At 54.8% G+C, this 21,352-nt stretch overlaps 1 protein-coding gene across 1 annotated transcript in view; it reads left to right on the top strand.

The window, feature by feature from the left end:
• Positions 1-21,345, top strand: part of FOXK1 (forkhead box K1) — a 90,994-nt gene extending 69,649 nt beyond the window's left edge. The window contains exons 3-9 of the mRNA XM_017533778.2: positions 5,304-5,460; positions 6,051-6,197; positions 8,047-8,240; positions 11,468-11,634; positions 11,722-12,006; positions 13,450-13,674; positions 14,563-21,345. Coding sequence (XP_017389267.1) covers positions 5,304-5,460; positions 6,051-6,197; positions 8,047-8,240; positions 11,468-11,634; positions 11,722-12,006; positions 13,450-13,674; positions 14,563-14,843 — 1,456 coding nt within the window. The 3' untranslated portion in view covers positions 14,844-21,345. The remainder of the gene's footprint in view (positions 1-5,303; positions 5,461-6,050; positions 6,198-8,046; positions 8,241-11,467; positions 11,635-11,721; positions 12,007-13,449; positions 13,675-14,562) is intronic.
• Positions 21,346-21,352: the final 7 nt, after the last annotated feature.

Below are 21,352 nucleotides of genomic sequence, written 5' to 3'. Positions count from 1 at the left end.
GATCTCCTTATGTTGCTCAGGCTGGTCTTGAACTCCTGTGCTCAGAGATCTTCCTGCCTCAGCCTCCCAAAGCGCTGGGATTACAAGTGTAAGCCACCACGCGTGGACCCCCAGATCCCGTCCCCACTTCTGGGACTGCCTGTGCCTGACGGGCCTCTGAGCCGACGTCACTCTTCTCCTTTCCTTTCCCTCTCTAGTTTCTGGGAGATTTTCTCCAGTCTCTCCTTCCACCCTTTCTTGGATTTTTATTTCTCCTTTTTTGAGTTTTTTTTTATTATAGGAGAGTGTTCTTGCTCTGCGTGGTGTTCTTACTGTCTCACTGAGACGGCGTCATTACCTCCCTAGGGATGGGAACTGCGCTTCATCTCTGCCCGGACTCCCAGCGGCTTCCCCTGGGTCCCTCCTCCCTTGTTCTGTCTTGCACCATGTGCTGCCTGGTAGAAACTTCCTCAAACCACAGATGTGCCGTGGCCAGCTGTTCTATTTAACAGTGAGGTCCTAAAAACCCTCTTAGAGCGGCTGGTGTTGGAGCAGAGGCTGGGGCAGGGACCCCAAGCATCCTCGTCTCCAGGGAGGTTCCCCCAGGAGGCTACAGGCATTGCCTCGGGACACAAAGGACAACTCAGACCCGGGAAGCCTCCTGGACCCTCCATTGCCCACAAGGCTCTGTCCCAGCCCCTTCCTACAGCCCCTCCAGGTGGGTCCCATCTGCATCTCTCTGGCTTCAGGAGGGATCAGGCCCCCACTGCCCTCTCTGGGCCTGGGGGACGCAACATCCCTTCCCAACCCAAGGCCTCTCAGGGTGGCCTTCTCCGCCTCAGCAAAGAGCCACAGACATTGAGGGCGATCTGGAAGGACCACTGCCCTGTGTCCCGGGGAAGGCTTGTCTTGGGCTCTGGAGGCGGAACCCAGCTGGCGGCTCCAGAGTTGGCTTTAGGTCTGTCGTTGGATTTGCCTTTTTCCGTGTGAGTTCTCATTGTAACACGACCCCGCTACCCGTGTGTCCCGCAGGCCGTCCATTCCTCTCCAGTGTCCCTGCACGGGCGTGTCCTGGGTGGTCCCGGAGGCACCTTCTAGGCCCGGCTCCTGGGTGTGGTGGAGGCTGGCTGTCCCAGGCCCATGTGGGGTTGTCCCTGCAAGCACACAGCTCCGGAAGTGCCCCACTCAGGATCCTCCAGCTCTCTTGCCTGAAGCAGAAAGGTGACTTGGAAATTGTCCTCTATAGAAGGGAGGGGAAATCCAGGTCTAGGGGTGAGCTGCTTGCTGTGCTTCAGTCCCACTCTCAGTCTCCAGTTGAGGGCACAGGCATTTGATCCCTAACACATCTGTGGGCCGCCGCTGTCCAGCCTCTGCTGCCCACACCGGCAGCTGGGGAGTGGGAACAGGGGCTGGCCGAGGCCTGGGGTACTTCCCCCAGAAGGAGCGATTTCTTCTTTCCTGCAGTTGAGCTGGGGGTCCCTGTCAGGGAGCAGTGGGGTCCCCTCAGCTTCCTGCTCTCTGTCATTCCTGCAGGAGGACACGTGTGGGTGTGTATGCCGCCATTTTCAGCTAAGGGTCAGAGAATGTTTTCGTGGACTCCCGGCATCAGACACGGGATTCTTTTTTTTTTTTTTTCTTGCTCTGTCACCAGGCCGGAGTACAGTGGCACAATCTCAGCTCACTGCAACCTCTGTCTCCTGAGTTCAAGCAATTCTCCTGCCTCAGCTTCCCAAGTAGCTGGAACTATAGGCTCCCACCACCACGCCCAGCTAGTTTTTTGTATTTTTAGTAGAGACAGGGTTTCACCATGTTGGCCAGGATGGTCTTGATATCCTGACCCACCCGCCTCGGCCTCCCAAAGTGCTGGGATTACAGGGATGAGCCACTGCGCCTGGCCGGGATGTCTCGATTAGATTTTCAGATGGCTCCAAGGCCCCTCTCTGTTCAGTCCCCAAGGCCAGGACCCTGGCTGTGGAGCTGGGTGTCCCATGCCACCACATCCAGACATCCTCAGAGCACTTTACAGGCCTGCGCAGCTGTGGCTCCAGTGGCCTCTGCTCCCCACTTCCCTCAGCTGCAGGCCTGGTATGGGGCCTTGGCATTGGGGACCTGGTACCAGGCACAGCCCCATGGCCGAGGCCAGCCTGCAGAGGACAGCTGAATGGGACTTATTGAGAGATGGGCTGCTCCAAGGGCTGGAGGAGCCATGTGAACAAACACACGTGGTCCCTCAGCCCAGGTGGCTGGAGAACCTCAGAAACTGTGGTGTCATACCTTTCCCAGCTGGGCTGGATCTGGCAGCCCAGGCCAGGTTCAGTGCTGGGGCAGGGGGTGGAGAGGCCACCCTCCTCTCTCCCTGTTTTTTGAGGCAGGCTTTGCCAACCTTTATTATTTTCACTTGAAATTCTTCTTTTGGGAATGACAACCTTTCCGGTGGATTTTACTGCCTGAGGTTTAGAAATAATTTTGGTGTTTTTGAGCCAAGGTCTCAGTCTGTTGCCCAGGCTGGAGTGCAGTGATCATAGCTCACTGCAGCCTCGATCTCCTAGGCTCAAGCCGTCTTCCTGCCTCAGCCTCCTGAATAGCCAGAACAATAGGTGTGCACTACCACGCCAGGCTAATTTTAAAAATTTTTAAACATTATTTATTTTTAGAGACAGGATCTTGCTGTGTCACCCAGGCTGGAGTGCAGTGGCACGAGTATAGCTCACTGCAGCCTCAAACTCCTGGGCTCAAGTCATCCTCCTGCCTCAGCCTCCTGAGTAGCTTGGGACTACAGGTGCATGCCACCACACTTGGCTAATTTTTTTAATTGTTTGTAGAGATGGAGTCGTCACTATGTTGCCCAGGCTAGGTTTGAACATCTGGGCTCAAGTGATCCTCCCACCTCAGCCTCCCAAATTGCTGGGCTTACAGGTATGAGCCTTCGAGCCCAGCAGACATGAATTTTCTATGATCTTTTGCAAAATCATTGCTGGGAACAGGAGCGGGTCCCTGCTGCACGTGCTGGGCCATCACCGTTTGTCATGGAGCGGGCGGGGGTTCCCCTTGCTGGTCTTTAGGAAGGATGGAGGAGCCCACCTGCTACCTCATGGGCCTCAGACAAGATTTTCTGAGGTGAGCGGCCGTTCCCCAGCCTGTGGCCGGAGATCAGGGTGTATCTGAGTGACAGCTTGGTCCAGTGGTCCCTAGCAAGGCCTGAATCTCAGTTCTTCCCACTGAGTCCCAGGGGACGTCCAGTGGCTTTGGGTCTGGGGCCGGGTGCACAGGTGCGATGCTGGCCATGTCCTCTGCAGCTCCCCCGGCCATGAGGCCATCCTGCCTTGACAGGGAGGTGTTCGGTTCCCAGAAGCCTTTGACAAAGCTGATTTTGGGGGCTGTGTGCTGTTATCAGTCAAAATCTTTCTCTCCCCTTCTCGCCTTTTTTTTTCTTTTTTGAGACAAAGTCTCGCTCTGTCGCCCAGGCTAGAGTGCAATGGCATGATCTCAGCTCACTGCAACCTCCACCTCCCACGTTGAAGTGATTCTCCTGCTTCAGCCTCCCGAGTAGCTGGGACTACAGACACGAGCCACCACGCCTGGCTAATTTTTGTCTTTTTAGTAGAGACGGAATTTCACCATGTTGGCCAGGATGGTCTCGATCTGTTGACCTCGTGATCCACCTGCCTCGGCCTCCCAAAGTGCTGGGATTATAGGCATGAGCCACCGCGCCCGGCCTCACCTTACTTTTAATCTTGAGTTTTGTATTTTGGGTTCAGAATTAAATTCAGAAAAAAAATTTCCCTTTGACTGTTTCCTACCTCGATCAAGCCATTTGTGGGTGTGTTCATTTAAGTTTCGACACATGCAGAACTTAACCTGTGTGTGCTGTATTTGAGGAGTCTGTTGGATGAAAGAGCAGGAATTCCAGATGAGAGTCTTTAACGTTCTGTGTGACTGACGCTGAGTCATCCCTGAAAAAGCCCCAGACCTGAACTGATCATTGATGTCAGTTGCCAGGTTTTTCTCAGCCATAGGGCTTTTTTCATTCATCTTCCTGCTCCATCCAAGAAATGTTTCTCAAGCCCCCTTCAGTGCAGGCGGGGCCCCTACCTAGTAAGAGAGACAAATTGCAAACTCGCATCACCGTCCTGGGCCTGGGGGCTGCCCTAGGAGCGGGGGCAGGAGGGCAGCATGGAGGAGGTGGCCTCGGAGCCTAAGTTTGGAGATCTGAGAGAGTCTTGTGCGTGGTCGGTTGGGGAAGTACGTTCCAGGCAGAGGAAGCAGCAGCAAGGTGGGAGGAGGAGAGTGGACCTTCTGGAGGGTTCTGGGTGGCCTGCTGCGGGGCAGGGCAGCAGGGAGCATCCTGCTCACTATGGGGGCTCTAAGTCGGTTGAGGCGGGGATGTCAGCATCACAGGTGGGCAGGGCCTTTCCTGGGACAGGGCCAGGTGGGTGCCCATGTGCTCAGAACAGTGGGAGCTCTTTCTCTCGGAGAGTTCTGCACCCATTCTTCATGTCCTCATTGACTTTCTCTGAATACCTGTAATAGAAATAATTTTCAGAAGCAAAACATCGCCATGGTTTGCTCACCAAATTGTGCCTGAGTGAGTTAGGGAATCAGGCCAGGGCGCACTCCTCAGCCACCGGACGCAGGCTCCGTCCACGGCCCTGGCCTCACCTGCAGCCAGGGGTGTTGGTTACTCCCGACAGTCAGTGATCGCTCCAGCCTGGGAGGGAGAGGGGACGAGGGCTGGGGCGTCTCAGTGGCTCGGGGGAAACCACAGGGGCCAGCTCTTCCTGAGAGCAGTGCCTCCAGGAGAGCCATCTGCCACAGAGCCCTCATCCTGCAGGGTGATGGCACCTCCAGGGCCCCTTTCTAGCATCTGCCTCTGACCCCAATGGGTTGTCCCGGGCCCAAGCCTTTTCCCATGGCGCCACCTTGTGGACACCTGCACACAGGCGAGCAGCCTGCACAGACTACCTGCCCCAGGTGCACGTCCTGTTGCTGCGAGAGGGCAGCTGAGGAGGGGCCTCCACAGAGCTTCCTGACCAGGTCCTGCCTTGGGCCCTGCACAATGCTAGGAGGGGGGCCCATGGCACTCTCAGCCCCTGAGCAGAAGTCACCGCTGGGAGGAAACATGTCTGCCATTTCCAGCATCTTGTCCCTGACGCTGTGTGACCTTGGACTTTTCTGAGGGCGGGGCAGTGTGAGGGCACTTATGATTGGAAAGTGCAGGTTTCTCCCCCACAGCCCCACCCTCCCGGTAGGTCCTGAAAGTCCTGTGCCCCTCAGGGACCCCCTTTTCAGAGCCATGAGCTTACAGTGTCCTTCTCTCTTCTCAGTGTCCCCAACTCCTGCCCAGCTAGTCCACGAGGTGCCGGCTCCTCCAGTTACCGCTTTGTGCAGAACGTGACCTCGGACCTGCAGCTGGCAGCAGAGTTTGCAGCGAAGGCTGCATCGGAGCAGCAGGCAGACACGTCTGGAGGAGACAGCCCCAAGGTCAGAGCCCCCCCGGCACCATGATGCACATGGTGACCAGGATTAGGCTGTAGTGACGCGGCACAGGTGGCAGTGTGCTCGAGGCAGTCTTGACCCACGAGGAATGCAGCCGAAGTTGGTGGTAGAGCCATTGGCCCTTTCTCCTTTTCGTGCCCAAATTGTCCTTGTTGGCCATTTGCTGGTGACGGGTGGCACTGACACCAGGGCCCTTCCCGCTCCGCTCCTTGTTCATCTGCCACTGCAGCCCGGCGTCAGAGCCTTCACACAGCCCTTGAGAAGGATGGCGCCCTTCTCCTTATAACTCTGTCTTAGTTCATTTCTGTCCACCAGCTGTTTTAAGATCCATTTGTGGAAGAGGTGAGAAATTTCAGAATTAAATTATGATAAAAACAGAAGTTTTCCTTCCCACAAGGCAAAAACGGCTGTTCCTAGTTTAATGTGAGCCCCTTAATGGGATCGTTGGAGGGCACTGGGATTGTCGAGATGAGTATGTCCTCGGGGGAAGGTTCCTCTCTGTCAGCAGTGGCGGGCGGGTGGTGTGGACCTGGGGACCTTGCTGGAGCTCACCTGTGAGCCGCATCTCTCCGCAGGATGAGTCCAAGCCACCGTTCTCCTACGCGCAGCTGATCGTGCAGGCCATCTCCTCTGCCCAGGACCGGCAGCTGACCCTGAGCGGCATCTACGCCCACATCACCAAGCATTACCCCTACTACCGAACAGCCGACAAAGGCTGGCAGGTGAGGCAGGCCCTGGGCCCGGAGCGCCTCCAAACGCCCCTAGAACACAAAACTAACAGGCACGTCGCTTCCCTGAAAATAGACAGAAAAGAGGGCAGTAAGGGGACTCCTGCCTGGAACCCCAGCACTTTGAGAGGCCGACACAGGAGGAGGATCAAGACCAGCCTGGCAACATAGCGAGAACCTCTTTTCTACTCAAGATTAGCTGGATGTGCTGGTGCACGCCTGTGGTCCCAGCTACTCAGAGGCTGAGGTGGGAGGATCACTTGAGCCCGGGAGGTGGAGGCTGCAGTGAGCTGTGATTGCTCCGCTGCACTCCAGCCTGGGAGACAGAACAAGACCCTATATCTAAAAAGAAAAAAAAAATTAAGTAATAAAAGAGGGATATTTTCCCAGACTGAGAAGATGGGGACATACCTTGTTAGATTTTGTGCTTGCTGTGCCTTACAGTCCCATACTAAGTTGGAAATGCACCATATACTGTTAATAAAACCGCCCACATGTCTGAATTGTGGATGGGATTATAAGAGCTTTGTTCACACCAGCCATGACTGACACATGTTGCATTTGCCTGTATTTTCTCCAAAGTCAGTATAGCCCATCCACTAGTTTTGGTTTTTTTGTTTTTTAATTTTTGTTTTGTTTTGTTTTGTTTTTTGACAGGATCTCGTTCTGTTGCCTGGCTGAAGAGCAGTGATGCCATCTCTGCTCACTGTAACCTTCCCCTCCCAGGTTCAAGCCATCCTCCTGCCTCAGCCTCCTGAGTAGCTAGGATTACAGGTGCCCACCACCATGCCCAGCTATTTTTTGCACTTTATTTAATAGAGATGGGGTTTCGCCATGTTGGCCAGGCTGGTCTTGAACTCCTAACCTCCGGCGATCCACCTGCCTCAGCCTCTCAAAGTGCTGGGATTACAGGCCTGAGCCATCTTGCCCAGTTAAGACCCAGTGTTTTGTTTGTTTGTTTGTTTTTGTTTTGTTTTTGTCCCAGACGTGCTCCTAGACCAGGATCAATCTTTCTCTTTCACTTTTTCTGTAAAGAATGGTAATGACAGCCAGGCACAGTAGCTCACGCCTATAATTCCAGCACTTTGGGAGGCCAAGGTGGGAGGATGGCTTAAGCCCAAAAGTATGAGACCCCATCTCAACTAAAAATACAAAAAAATCAACCAGACATAGTGGCCCACACCCGTAGTCCCAACTACTCAAAAGGCTGAGGCAGGAGAATCCCTTGAACCCAGGAGGTGGAGTTTGCAGTGAGCCAAGATCATGACACTGCACTCCAGCCTGGGCAACAGAGCGAGACTCTGTCTCAAAATAAAAAAAATGTTTTAAAAACACAAAGAAGGCCGGGCGCGGTGGCTCAAGCCTGTAATCCCAGCACTTTGGGAGGCCGAGGCGGGTGGATCACGAGGTCAAGAGATCGAGACCATCCTGGTCAACATGGTGAAACCCCATCTCTACTAAAAATACAAAAAATTAGCTGGGCATGGTGGCACGTGCCTGTAATCCCAGCTACTCAGGAGGCTGAGGCAGGAGAATTGCCTGAACCCAGGAGACGGAGGTTGTGGTGAGCCGAGATCGCGCCATTGCACTCCAGCCTGGGTAACAAGAGCGAAACCCTGTCTCAAAAAATAAAAAAAAAGCAGACTGTAAAATGGTAATGATGCTGTGTCAGATTCTGATAGGCATGGCCTGCACCCCGCATCTACTCCCGCACAGCACCAAGGGCTCTGCACAGCGGGATGGCCTCCCCTCACCCTGGTCCCACCTATGTTGCAGATTTGGGGCAGGTGGGACTCGATTTCTGACTTGCTGATGATGGGTGAATATCTCTGCTTCCCTGCAGAATTCCATCCGACACAACCTCTCTTTGAACCGTTACTTTATTAAAGTCCCACGTTCCCAGGAGGAGCCTGGGAAGGGGTCTTTTTGGCGTATAGACCCTGCCTCTGAAGCCAAGCTCGTGGAACAGGCATTCCGGAAACGGAGGCAGAGGGGCGTCTCCTGCTTCCGCACCCCCTTCGGGCCTCTGTCCTCAAGGTAAAGCTTTCTGTGTGGCTGTCCTAGAGCTGTTAGGAAAGCTGGGCTGGGCTGGAGTTTAGGGATGCGTGGCACAGTCGGCCCTCCCCCAGCATTCGCGGCCTCCATAGCTGCAGGCTCAGTGTCTGGGCATGCGACTGATCACAGGTCAAAAATAGTCCCAAAAAAAGGCTAGTGCAGTAGCTCACACCTGTAATCCCAGCACTCTAGGAGGCCAAGGCTGGGTCACCTGAGGTCAGGAATTGACCAGCCTGGCCAACATGGTGAAACCTCATCTCTACTAAAAACATACAAAATTAGCCGGGCATGGTGGTGGGCACCTATAATTCCAGCTACTTGGGAAGCTGAGGCAGGAGAATCACTTGAACCCAGGAGGCAGAGGTTGCAGTGAGCTGAGATTGCACCGTTGCACTCCAGCCTGGGTGATATGAGCAAAACTTTGACTGAAAAAAAAATTTTTCAAAAAAAAAGTAATACAAATGAAACAATACACATTACAGTAGCCATTTACATAGCATGTACATTGAGTTAGGAATTCTAAGTACCCTGGATATGATTTAAAGCTTACAGGAGAATGTACATAGGTTGTATGCAAATGCGACACCATATATATGAGGAACTTGGTTGAGCGTCTGGAGATTTGTTAGCTGCAACGCCCTCCCCTCAGATACTGAGGGGTGACTGCTCTTTTTGGCACTTAAAGACTCACCATTTTTTTGTTTTGTTTTTGTTTTGAGAGAACATCTCAAGACCAGGAATTCCTAAAATAGTAATGTTACTAAGTAAGCCACTGACTATTCTACTAATAATAACGTATTAGTTCTTAGAAGCAGAAATATGGGCTGGCGCAGTGGCTCACACCTGTAACCTCAGCACTTTGGGGTGCCGAGGCGGGCAGATCACCAGGTCAGTTTGAGAGCAGCCTGGCCAACATGGTAAAACCCTGTCTCTACTAAAAGAAAAATTAGCCTCTACTAAAAAATAGAAAAATTACAGGTATGGTGGCGGACGCCTGTAATCCCAGTCACTCAGGAGCCTGAGGCAAAGAATTGCTTGAACCCGGGATGAGGAGGTTACAGTGAGCTGAGATCGTACCACAGCACTCCAGCCTGGGCAGCAGAGCAGGACTCCATCTAAAAAAAAAAGGAAGTGGAAATGTGTGTAGCAGTGGGAAAGTTCCTAAGGCCAGGAGTGAGTGGCTTGCAGCTTGCGGTGCTTTTGTTGGCTCCGAGCTATCTGCTGCAGTGAGAGAGGACCCAGGGAGAGCCAGTCTTTGAAGGGACAGACTCGGGGTATGACTTGGGGAGCCCACAGCTGCCTTTGCTTTTCACAGATGTTGGGGAACGTGGCTCTGCTGCAGATGGGGGGGGGACAGACCCTCCCCCGGCCTCTGCCACCCACCTGGTGGGTCAGGGCCACCCCTGCCCAGCTCTGTCCTGGCCAAGCCCGGTCTGGAGGAGCTTGGGTGGCTCTTCCCAAGGTTGCCCATCGGATGAGCCCATGCTAATGTGGGGGAGGAGATCTCCCAAGAGGCCCTCTCGGAAATCCTTCCCTGTGGAAGGACACGTTAGCATCTCATGCTTCCCATTTCCAAATTCTATTTCCAACACGATTCGATGAAAGATTGAAATATCTGGCTGGGTGCGGTGGCTCACGCCTGTAATCCCAGCACTTTGGGAGGCCGAGGCAGGCAGATCACCTGTGGTGGGGAGTTTGAGACCAGCCTGGCCAACATGGAGAAACCTCTTCTCTACTGAAAATAGAAAAATTAGCCAGGCATGGTGGCGAATGCCTATAATCTCAGCTACTCGGGAGGCTGAGGCACAAGAATCACTTGAGCTCGGGAGGTGGAGGTTTCAGTGAGCTGAGATCACGCCACTGCACTCCAGCCTGGGTGACAAGAGTAAAACTCCGTGAAAGGAAATAAGGGAGGAAGGGAGGGAAGAAAAGAAGGGAAGGGAAAGGAGGGATGGAGAGAGGAAGGAAGGAGGGAAGAAGGGAAGGAGGAAGGAAGGAGGGAAGAAAGGAGGGAAGAAAGGAGGGAAGGAGGAAGAAAGGAAGGAAGGGATTGAAATATCTGAAAATTAATTTCGGGCATAGGGTCTGGCAGGGTGGTTCTCAGGTGAACTGGGCGTATGGTTAAGGTAGGAATTCAAAAAAGTGTTTGAACATCATTTGGAAGATTTCAACAGAGCCCTGCTTTTCCAGAACACAGCATCGCCTAAAGAATGTGGAGAGAAATTTTGTTGCACCATTAGGTTACTAGGGCTGTTGAAACAAGCACCTGCACACTGGGCGGCTTACACAAATGATGACTGTCTCAGTCCTGGAGGGAGGCTGGAAGTCCAAGGTCAAGATGTCAGGAGGGCTGGGTCCCTCTGAGGCTGCAGGGAGTCTCCCCAAGCCTCCACCATGGCTGCCCACGGTCTCTGGCGCTCCTCGGCCTGTGGGCACATCACCCCGACCTCTGCTTCATCTTCAAGTGGCGCTGTGATCTGTGTGTGTCTGGGTGCAAACTTCCCCTTGGTATGAGGACACCAGTCATCGGATTCGGGTCCACTTGAATGACTGTGGCATTTTGACTTGATCACCTCTGTTAGACCCTGTCTTCAAATAAGGTCACATCCTGCAGTACTGGGGGTTAGGACTCAGTGTGTCTTCTCTGTGGGACAGACAAACCCCTGACAGTTGCCAGTGTCATTTTTCACCTGTAGGGCAGTCTGTCAGCCAGGGGAAGTGGCTGGGACTTGCTTTGTGTGTCCAGCGCTGTCTGGGGAGCTGTGTGTGAGGAGGACTTGCAGGGAGGGTAGGGTCCCATCTTTAAGGTCACCCTTGGAGTTGTGGAAGCAGATGTGCTGATAGAATCTGCTTGGGTGATGGGAGGAAGGAGGCCCCTCCAGGCCAGGAGAATGGCCTACCAAACAGAAGCTGATGTGTTTTGATACAGAAGGTCTGAGCCATTTTCATAGACAACTGGCTGGCCGTGGTAGAAGTGAACACTAATGGAGGGCCCGTGCAGCCCCCCTCAAATGGAGTTTTAAACGCTGGGTTCAGGTTACAGGAGGTGGATCTCACTGCCTGAATGGCGGACGGAGATGAGCTCCAGAGGGCGTGGGTGGAGGACGGGGTGACACTGACGACACTGAGCTGCGTAATGTCTCGGAAACGTCCTCCCATCCCTCAGCACGGGCGGGTGCTGACTGCCAAGGTCCTTCCCTCTTCTCCAGGAGCGCTCCAGCTTCACCCACACACCCCGGGCTGATGTCCCCTCGCTCCAGCGGCCTGCAGACCCCAGAGTGCCTGTCTCGGGAGGGCTCCCCCATTCCACATGACCCTGACTTCGGGTCCAAGTTAGCTTCTGTCCCAGAGTACCGGTATTCCCAAAGCGCACCTGGTAAGGAGCGGGCGGCCCTCTTGCGGGGTGGGACGGGACTCTCAGGGCACAGGAGGGGTCACTGTCCACTCCGCACCCTCCGTGCAGGCTCCCCCGTCAGCGCCCAGCCAGTGATCATGGCCGTGCCACCCCGACCATCCAGCCTCGTGGCCAAGCCTGTGGCCTACATGCCCGCCTCCATCGTGACCTCACAGCAGCCCGCGGGCCATGCCATCCACGTCGTGCAGCAGGCCCCCACCGTCACCATGGTCAGGGTGGTCACCACGTCTGCCAGTTCGGCCAACGGATACATCCTCACCAGCCAGGGCTCGGCAGGGAGCTCCCACGATGCAGCGGGCGCAGCTGTGCTGGACCTGGGCAGCGAGGCCAGAGGTAATGCGGCCGTGGCCGGCAGCCTTCACAGGACTCTCCGTGGTGGTCCCAGCCAGCAGGTCCTGAAGGCAGCGCCATCGGCGTGGGCCTGGGGCTTGAGGAGGATGATTCTCCGCCTCTGCCTCTCGCTGCCATGTCCTTTTAAATCAGTATGAGCCAGGTGCGGTGGCTTACACCTGTAATCCCAGCACTTTGAGAGGCCAAAGCAGGTGGCTCACTTGAGGTCAGAAGTTCAAGATCAGCCTGGCCAACACAGTGAAACCCTGCTCTAATAAAAATACAAAAATTAGCTGGGCATGGTGGTGCGCTCCTGTAGTCCCAGCTGCTTGGGAGGCAGAGGCAGGAGAATCGCTTAAACCCTGGAGGCAGAGGTTGCAGTGAGCGAGATTGCGCCACTGCACTCCAGCCTGGGTGACAGAGCCAGACCTTATCTCACACACCAAAAAAAAGCATGACTGTCCACAGATGCATCCTTCCTTGTTGAATATGCCCTCGGATGCATGCAGCTGTGTCCTTGCCTTAAGGTAACATTGAATTAAGTTGTGCTGTGGCCTTGCATAAATTTGGAATTTAGTATTTTCTACGGGAGAAAGAATGAGCCTGGGAAGACTGTTCTTTTCTACTCCCTCATAAGGAGACTTTAAAAGTCATTTAGGGAAAAGATAGTTCTGAACTGCTAAAAGGAATCTGATCCCAGGGATTGACAGGGGTAGATACTGAACATGCAGCTGACCCCCACCCCACATAAGACCGTCTCTGGAACACCTTCAGATGGGCAGCATCCTCTGACTTCACTCACCTCCCTTGACTTCATCTCGGTGGTGGTTTTTGTTTCAGTACTGCCATAATACTGAAGGAAGACCAAGGTACAGCTCTACTCAGATCATTTCATTCCCAGTAATACATTTGCTTTCTCAGACTGAATTTGGGTTGATTAAAGCTAAGTCTAGGCTGGGCGTGGTGGCTTATGCCTGTCGTCCCAGCACTTTGGGAGGCCAAGGCAGGCAGATCACAAGGTCAGGAGTTCGAGACCAGCCTGGCCAACATGGTAAAACCCTGTCTCTACTAAAAATAAAAAAATTAGCCAGGTGTGGTGGTGCGCGCCTGTGATCCCAGCCACTCGGGAGGCTGAGGCAGGAGATTCGCTTGAACCCCGGAAGTGGCGTTACAATGAGCCGAGACTGTGCCATTGCACTCCAGTTGGGTGACAAGAGCGGCAAAACCCTGTCTCAAAAAAATAAGTAAATAAGTAAAATATTACTTTAAAACCCTAGCAGTTGTTTTCTTCCCAAACCTATTTCACCCATGAGATTTTCCTCTGGCGAACCCATTTTTCCCAGTGCCGACCTCACTCCCCCTCTTGGCCAACCTGCTGCCCAGGCATCGAGGAAATCGATTGTCCTGTTGGCTGAGTGTGATGCTAACTTGGTTCCTGTCCTGCAGGCCTAGAGGAGAAACCCACCATTGCGTTTGCCACAATCCCGGCAGCCAGTGGAGTCATCCAGACAGTGGCCAGCCAGATGGCCCCAGGGGTCCCCGGACACACAGTCACCATCCTGCAGCCTGCCACACCCGTGACCCTCGGCCAGCACCATCTTCCAGTCCGGGCCGTCACTCAGAATGGAAAGCATGCAGTTCCCACAAACAGCTTAGCCGGCAACGCTTACGGTGAGGCCCCGCCCCGTTCTCTGCGCCACCTCCCAAGCTCTGTGGCTCCTGGTAGTCAGTGCAGCATGAGAACGTTTCTCCAGTATTGCCCGATCCTCCTCACAGTTCAGTTTATTGAGTACCTGCTGTACTCCAGGCACTGGGACAGCACTAAGAAAAGAGGGTGGAAGGGGCCGGGCTCTGTGGCTCACACTTTTCAGCCCAGCACTTTGGGAGCCTGCGGCAGGCAGATCGCTTGAGCCCAGTTCAAGACCAGCCTAGGCAAAATAGCAAAACCCCTTCTCTACATAAGACTCCAAAACTTGCCCAGGTGTGGTGTCGCACACTTGTGGTCCCAGCTGCTCAGGAGAGTGAGGCTGTAGTGAGCTATAATTTTTCCACTACATGCCAGCCTGGGTGACAGAGTGATAACTCTGTCCCTTTAAAAAAAAAAAAAAAAAAAAAAAAGGAAAGAAGGTGGAAGGAAAGCCCAGATCTGCCCATTGTCTGGAGTTCACACTCCATGGGGTGAGGCAGGAGGTCAGAAAAGGAAGGAGGAGAGCTGGGGTGCAGGAACCCAGGGGCACCAGGGTGCCAGGCGGGGTGCAGGAAGCCAGGGTGCTGGGTGGGGTGTCAGTGGGATAGCTCAGGGCGATGCATCTGTGTAAAGGAGTGGGGCAACCCATTGATGTCCCCCAGGATCCAGACACAGCAATGAGAGGGACTTCCACCTAGCAGGCTGGGGCCAGCAAGGACATGACAGACCTGGTGGGGAGGGGACAGCAAGGTACACTCAGCTCCTCTGCTCGGTGGCTTAGCCCCTGTGTGGGTGACTTGGGCCTCTATTCGGAAAAAAACAGCTTGGTTCCAACCAGACCCTAGAGTTACCCTCTTCTTCCTCCACTCCAGCCCTCACCAGCCCTCTGCAGCTCCTTGCAGCCCAAGCGAGTTCGTCCTCACCGGTGGTGGTCACCCGGGTATGCGAGGTGGGGGCCAAGGAGTCAGCAGCAGCCGTCCCCGCCACGGCCACCACCACCCCAGCCACTGCCACCACCGCCTCTGCCTCCGCCTCCTCCACTGGAGAGCCTGAGGTCAAAAGGTCTCGGGTGGAGGAGCCCAGTGGGACTGCGACCACACCGGCCGGAGTGATCGCAGCTGCCGGCCCCCAGGGGCCAGGCACGGGGGAATGAGGTCACCTGCACGCAGGGGAGTGGGACTCACCCAGCGGAGACCCCGGAGCTGGACCCAGCAGCACAGGCGGCCGCACCCACGGACGGAGGACAGCCCACAGCAGCCTGCGGGCATCGGCGGCACCTGGACATACCCAGCCCTTTCCATGTTATCGCCTGTCCTCCCGTGGTTTAAAACAAAAACATAAACAAGTTCAGACAACTGATTGTATGATTCTGGGAATTCTTTGCTTTCATGTCCTTTGCCTCTCCCCAGGCCTCCCTGTCAGGCGTGGGGAGGAGGCTGTAGTTCAGCATCTCGAGGAATGTGTCAAGATAGCTCTGCCCGCTCCACGCTACACGGCCAGCTGCCTTTGTCCTGGGAGGACGGACAGAAACGCAGCAAGGCACACCCTGAGGCCATAGGGGAGGCCCAGGCACTGGACGGAGGCCTATTGGGGAAGCCAGGAGCTGCTGCCACACCACGGACCGTCTAGTAGCCTCTCTGCCCGGAACGTGACGTAGAGAGTGTTGGCATTAACTCGGGGAGTGTCCGGTTTCACTTCGGACCTCAAGTTTTTCTTTGTTTAAATATGGAATTCAGACTTCATTGTACACCTGAGGCAGACACAAAAGGGATCATCTATTTTTGAGGATTTCCACTGCTGATGGTCTGATGACTGGCTGCGGTCCGGGGTTCCCGCCGGCATTAACCCTCTCGGAGGGTAAACCTGCTCTGTCTGATAACTTCAAGTAAGAGCCACAGCTTCCCGGATTGGTATTCACTGTGGAAGGTCCACGGATGAAAGATGGCCCTGGATCCGCCGGCTGCAGGCATCACACTGCCGGAGACCGTTGGGCCACTGCTCTGCAGGCCAGACCTTCCCAAATCCTCCCGCGGCTCCAATGTCCCAGTGCTGACGGCCACAGTGGACCCGACAGTGCCAAGCGCCATCTGCTCAAGCTGCTTTTTCACTCAGTTACAGTGTCCTTACCACTCCCACCTTGCTCTGCTGTTTTCAATTGGAACCGTTTCTCCTGCCCGAAGCTGCAGAGGCCCTCCCTGGTCCGTCCGTGAGCAGATGGGAGGCCCCACCCCGGCAGCAGCGGCTCCTGCGCCTGGACGCCCCGGCCCCACCAACTCCACTGGTTTTGTTGACATAGTGAGAACTGGAGGAGGACGGGATGCTGCAGCCAGTAGGGCGGCTCCGGGGTCCCTGAGGAAGGCTGCCCTGCACTTCCATCAAGACGGCCAGGGTCACCTAGAGCCTCGTCACTGAGCAGCATTGAGCCAGAGCTGTCTAACGTTGCGCCCAGCTCGGGGAGGGAGGAGAGAGGAGTCCTTCCGTGTGTCTTGAGAGGTGTGAGGTGTCCCCATAAAGGTCAGCCATCAGCTTTGCTGGCCGTTCCAACGCCAGCCCTCCTGTTGGGGACCACAACAAGAAACAGTGGCAGATTCGACACTGAGCTCCAGAAATGCCAGAGGAGCGGTGTTTCTGGGAGTCACCCGTCCTCCTCATCACATCCTCTCACCAGCAAAGCAGCCTCCACCCGGCCCTCAGCAGGAGAGCCACAGAGGAACCCAGGTGCCTGGAAGGCGTCTGAGGGAGGTGGCTGGGCAGGTGTCTCCTTGAAGAAGAAAGGAGAATGCTTTCCAAAGCGATTCAAGGCAGTGCAGGAGGAGCGACGTGCTGTGTGGCGGAGTGGGGGCGCCCGTGGCCCCATCAGAGTCCCCGACCCTAGGACAAGTGCAGAACTTCTGTGGGCCCTTCCTTCCACCTAGATAGAGAAAACCCCTGTTCTATTTCCTTCCCCTGTTCCATTGTTTTTATAAGCCCCCCAAACGAGTCGTTTCTATGGCACTAACCTTTCCATGGGAAATAAGCTGTTTGTGGAAGTCCATACCTGTTGCCTTGGGTGAGGTTTCAGAGAAGTAGGGGTGAGGCGAACACAGCCGGGTGTCCCAGGTGCAGTTCCGTCCATGGAGGGTGAGAGATCGCGCTCCGTGCCACATGTGCGGCTCCTGCTGTTGTCTGTGGTCCTTTGCTTTCCGTGCTGCCTGGTGTGTGCGTGCGTGGCATGAGGGAACGAGGCGTGGTGGTCAGAGATGCTCCCTGACACTGGCGCCTGCGTGGCCTGAGCCAGTACCGTCAGTGGGGGCCTCTGTGATCGCCTGCTACTGCCCTCTCCCCCATGGTGACCGTGTATCCCCAGGGCTGTGTGGCCACCCTCATGGGGGAGTTCTGTTTGCTTTTGAGCTGCTGCAGGTCGGCCTCTTTCTGCAAGCTGATGTCTGCAGGGAGCGCTGTGTACCACAAGTTGGTCACAAAATGTGAGGTAGCCTCTCACCCTGGTCTGCTCAGGCTGGCTTTGACCCACTTGCTTTCCCAGCTTTTGAGACGAGCACGTTCTTTCTGTTAGTGGTAGGATTCTCACCGATTTTACTGCTTCAATGCCGAGGGCGTGGAAAGGGGTTGGTGGGTGGAGCTGGGGGGTAGTGAGCACAGGAAGGACCTCAGGGCTGCATCCTGCCGTGTGGGGAGTCAGCGCTATGTAGCTTCTGCAGCGACTGCAAAGAGGGACAAAGGGAAGTGGTCAGCTCAGACTAGGGGTCAGCTCAGACTCGGAGCAGGGCAAGGAGAGGACGGCTGGGTCCTGGACCCACTGCTCCGGGCTCATAACCATGAGATTTTGAAAGCGTATTTGGTCCTCGGAGCAGGTACCATATCTGGCCCCAGCCCTCCTGGTGTGCCCTGAGGCGGCCCAGCAAGCGCCTCCCAGCCAGGCTCATTCGCAGAAGCAAGAGCACAGGCCAGGGGGACCAGGAGAGCCTCAGCCCCCAGTCCCAGCCGCCTGTGACCCTAAGCTGTGGGGAACCAGGAACCCAAGAACCTTCTCTAGGTTGTCAAGGCTGAGTTGACCCTAGCAATATGCAGGAATGCAGGAAGCAAAAGAAACTTGATTCCAGCCCCATGCTAGGGTCACAGCAGAGGCTGAGGGTCTGCTATCCTTTAACCAGGGGCTGGGGGCATGGTCCGTGAATGAGAACAGCAGGTCACAGTGGTGGCTTTGGGAAGGGCCCCTCCCACTTTGCCCTGTTCTGAAAGGGGCTCCCTCAGAGCCCATGGGCCCGGTAACCCACTTCTCTTTCCTGCTTCCTGCTCAGTAACTTGCCAGGTTTACCAAATACAAGAAGACATCTGCTTTGAATAGGAGGTAAGTCCCAAAAGAAAACATCTGAAGTGGCTGAGCACAGGCCTCCCACCGAGACCATCTGGTGGCCCCTGAGAATTGGGAAGGCAGGTCCTGAGTGTCCCCCAACTGCTAGGGCAGCAGGTGGCTCAGGGCACCCTCTCTCTTGCCAGCTTCTGCAAACAGCCCGGTGTCCACAGAGCAGTAGAGCCGGAGGAGCTCAGGGAGACCTGGCCGTGGAGGGCACAGTGCCCGGCGTCCCAGCGTGTGCCTGTCTTCAGCCACTTGTGTCTTTCCTACCGTGCAGACGTTCTCCCAGTGACACCTGGCCTCCATGGAGGATGGGACCTGTCACTCATGCCTTTGAGGGACCCAGATAGAGCATCCCTCTTTGGCTCTTTCTACATTCCTAAAAACCTCAACGTCAGTCCCTCACCAATCGGGCCTCAGGGCCTCATGGTTCTGCAGCACCCCATCCTGTCCCGCTGGCTTCACATTAGAGGCCGCCGTGTGCTCTGAGTGAAATGAGATGCTGCTGTCAGGTTCCCATGCAGAGACCTTCGAGGCAGCACTGGGAGACACTGCAGGGGGACCATGACCGGGCAGGCAGAGGCTTGTGCACCTCACACTCACCCCTCAGTTTCCCTCCCAAGGTCTGGTTGTTCCTCTTTGGGATTTGCTGTTTATTCGTATTTCCTTTTTCTTTAAGAACCATGCCAAGTGAAAAAGGTGGAGATGAGTTTCTGAGTTGCAGAGTGTTCCCTGATCCTAGGTACCACGCTGTGGGCCTCTCAAGCAGGGAGGGGATGGATTTGGTGGAGTTGGGCCAGGGTGGGGTGGCCTCGTCCTACCCCCCTCCAGACTGCCAGGGCCCCAAGAAGTTTCAGTCCACCTGAACCTCGGCCCCCTGACTCCTGGGTCCGTTTCTGTACTGTTTGAGATCACAGGCGTCCTTCAGCGAATGCTCTTATGTCCTCTACACGAAGTGGGCTCTCCCTGGAACACCCAAGGGCCCTGTGACTCTTAGAAAGCCCTGAGCAAGGTCCCCCTTGAGAGAGAGAGAAATTCCTTCTTCAGGCGGCTCAGCAAGTTCAGGAGGAAGAAAAAGCTTTTCTTTGACTTTGAAACCAGTGTTTTTATAGAGACAAAGAACAGACCTCAGTAGGAAAAATGGAAACGTAGTTTAACATGGGGATGCATCAGAGGAGAGGATTTTCCCCTTAGCTTTCAGAGCCGGCGGGAGCGCAGGGTCTGTTTGGCTTCAAAAGCTTCACATTCTGCTTTGTCCTTGAGTGACTTCACGCGGGATGACGAACTGTTGACCTCTGTAGGGAGGACACCCTAAGTCCATCCTGGGCTCCTCCTCTCCCCTCTCAGAGCCCCCCCCAAAAAAGGCTTTAGAATCACCAGCGTGCCGCCTCACGTGTCAGGGCGGAATCACGCGCTCCTTACGCTAGAATAAGTTACAAAACCAGATTGTGAGGCTCTTCACAAATGCAGAGCCCCGGAATGCTGGATGGAGGCCTCGTCGGCCCCCGGGGTGCGGCCTGGCTGCAGTGGGTCTGTGGTAAGGGGCGGCCACAGTGACGGCCTCACACTCCCGATGAAAACGTGTTTACCCACAGTCTTGCCTCGAGCCTCCTTGACAGTACCGCCACTTCGAAGCAATATTATTTAATAAGAATACTTTAAATAGTTCACATGTGCTGCTATGAAGACAGGAGTAATCTATAGACGGGACTCAGCTCTGGAGGTTCCCGGGTAATGTATTTCGGCTCTTGGAAGTAAGGGTAGAATTTAGAATATAACAAATGATCTCTCGCCCAGTTCTGTCCCTTAGATTGTTTTCCTGCATCTTACAATTTCCTTTTCTTTTCCAAGTTCCTTTCTCCAGGCCTGTTTTTCAGTGCTCAGGACATGGTTTTCATCACCCACATACTCTCTGCTTTTCTTGTTGTTGGGTTTGGTGCAAGACATTTGCAATTCCTGTTGTCTTTTGATACAAAACGCTGCTACATTTGGTGACCAGAGGGAGGGCTTAGAATCTGTGCTTTGCCAGGGATCTCAGTGGGTACCACAGCCCCCTGCAGGGTGGTGAGCTGGGCCTGTGCCGAGAGAGAGGGCCCTTTCCCACTGCATGCAGCTTGAATTTTGTTGGAGTTAAATCTGTGGAAGGGATTGTCCTGTTGGAGCTGCTGCGTCCTTCCCTCTGTCCTCCCTGTCACCCAAACCCGAAGTCACAGCTGCTTGGAAGAATGGGATTTTGGGGATACAACCACACACATTTTCCTCTGAACTGAAATTTTTTAAATAGACCCATTTCACTGACTTCATTTAGGGAAAATAGTTTCTCTTTTGGGTTGTCTTTTCAGCCCACAGCCATGTAACCCTGCCTCTGCTGGGCTTTTCTGCCCTGTTCCAGCTCCTCTTTCTCAGGCAGAGGCTGCAGCCTTCAGCTCTGCTGCTGGATGGGACATTTCAGAGCCACCTCCCGGAAGGTGGGCAGGGTGGAGGGCCCAGGGCCAGGCCCGACATGTGCCATGACCAGAGGTGCTACCAGAGGTGTGAAGCTGGGCTGGGCTTTCCAGGAGGTGGCTGAGAAGGTTCTTTGGGCAAAACAGAATCAGAAGGCCATGAGAGAGATGGGTGGGGGGGAGCGTGGTGAGGAGGATTCATCTCTGATGAACCTCGCCATGCCTGCCTGTCACATCCAAGCCTGTGCCAGCTGCTAGGAGGTCGGAGTCCTGCCCTGAGAAACAGCCCAGTCCCTGGAGAATGAATACCCAGGGGTCAGTGACTGGAGGCCCTCCCTCGAAGCCACCATTCCCAGGAGGCCTGAGCGTGACCCAGAAGCTCTGCCTGGCACCAAGACTGGCATTTTCCTTGTATTTTTGTACGGGACTGAAGTGGGCATTCTTCCTTTGACTGAGTGAGCGTTGGGACTTTTTTGGTTTCCTTTACTCATTCTAATGGCTGGTTTCGGCTGCTCAGAGTGTCAGAGAATATTACTAAGAAGGCAGTCACTCTATTTTTAGGCATCGTTCCTTCTGTCCAGGGAGAAACCCCTCGGAAGGATCTTAGTCTTTGCACCTGCCTGTCATTCTTGCCACAGGGAAGATGCGTTGAAAGGAAAAGTACTAAGACCAGGGAGAAGCTGCAAACGCATTTCTTTGCTTCGGTTAAGCAGCTGAACACTGGCTATAAATGACCCCCCACCCCCACCCCGCTCCAGGCCCCAGTGACCCAGTTGCGTCTTCAGGTTCCATCCGCCAGATTTCAGTCAATCAGAGGCTGCCAAGGGTGACTGAAGAGGTCTCCATGTCACTCTGTCACTTTTT

Source organism: Cebus imitator, unplaced genomic scaffold (genome assembly GCF_001604975.1).
Source record: "Cebus imitator isolate Cc_AM_T3 unplaced genomic scaffold, Cebus_imitator-1.0 Scaffold82, whole genome shotgun sequence".
Classification (NCBI taxonomy): domain Eukaryota; kingdom Metazoa; phylum Chordata; class Mammalia; order Primates; family Cebidae; genus Cebus; species Cebus imitator.
The sequence above is the reverse complement of the archived record's forward strand: the minus strand, read 5'-3'. Positions and strand labels throughout refer to the sequence as shown.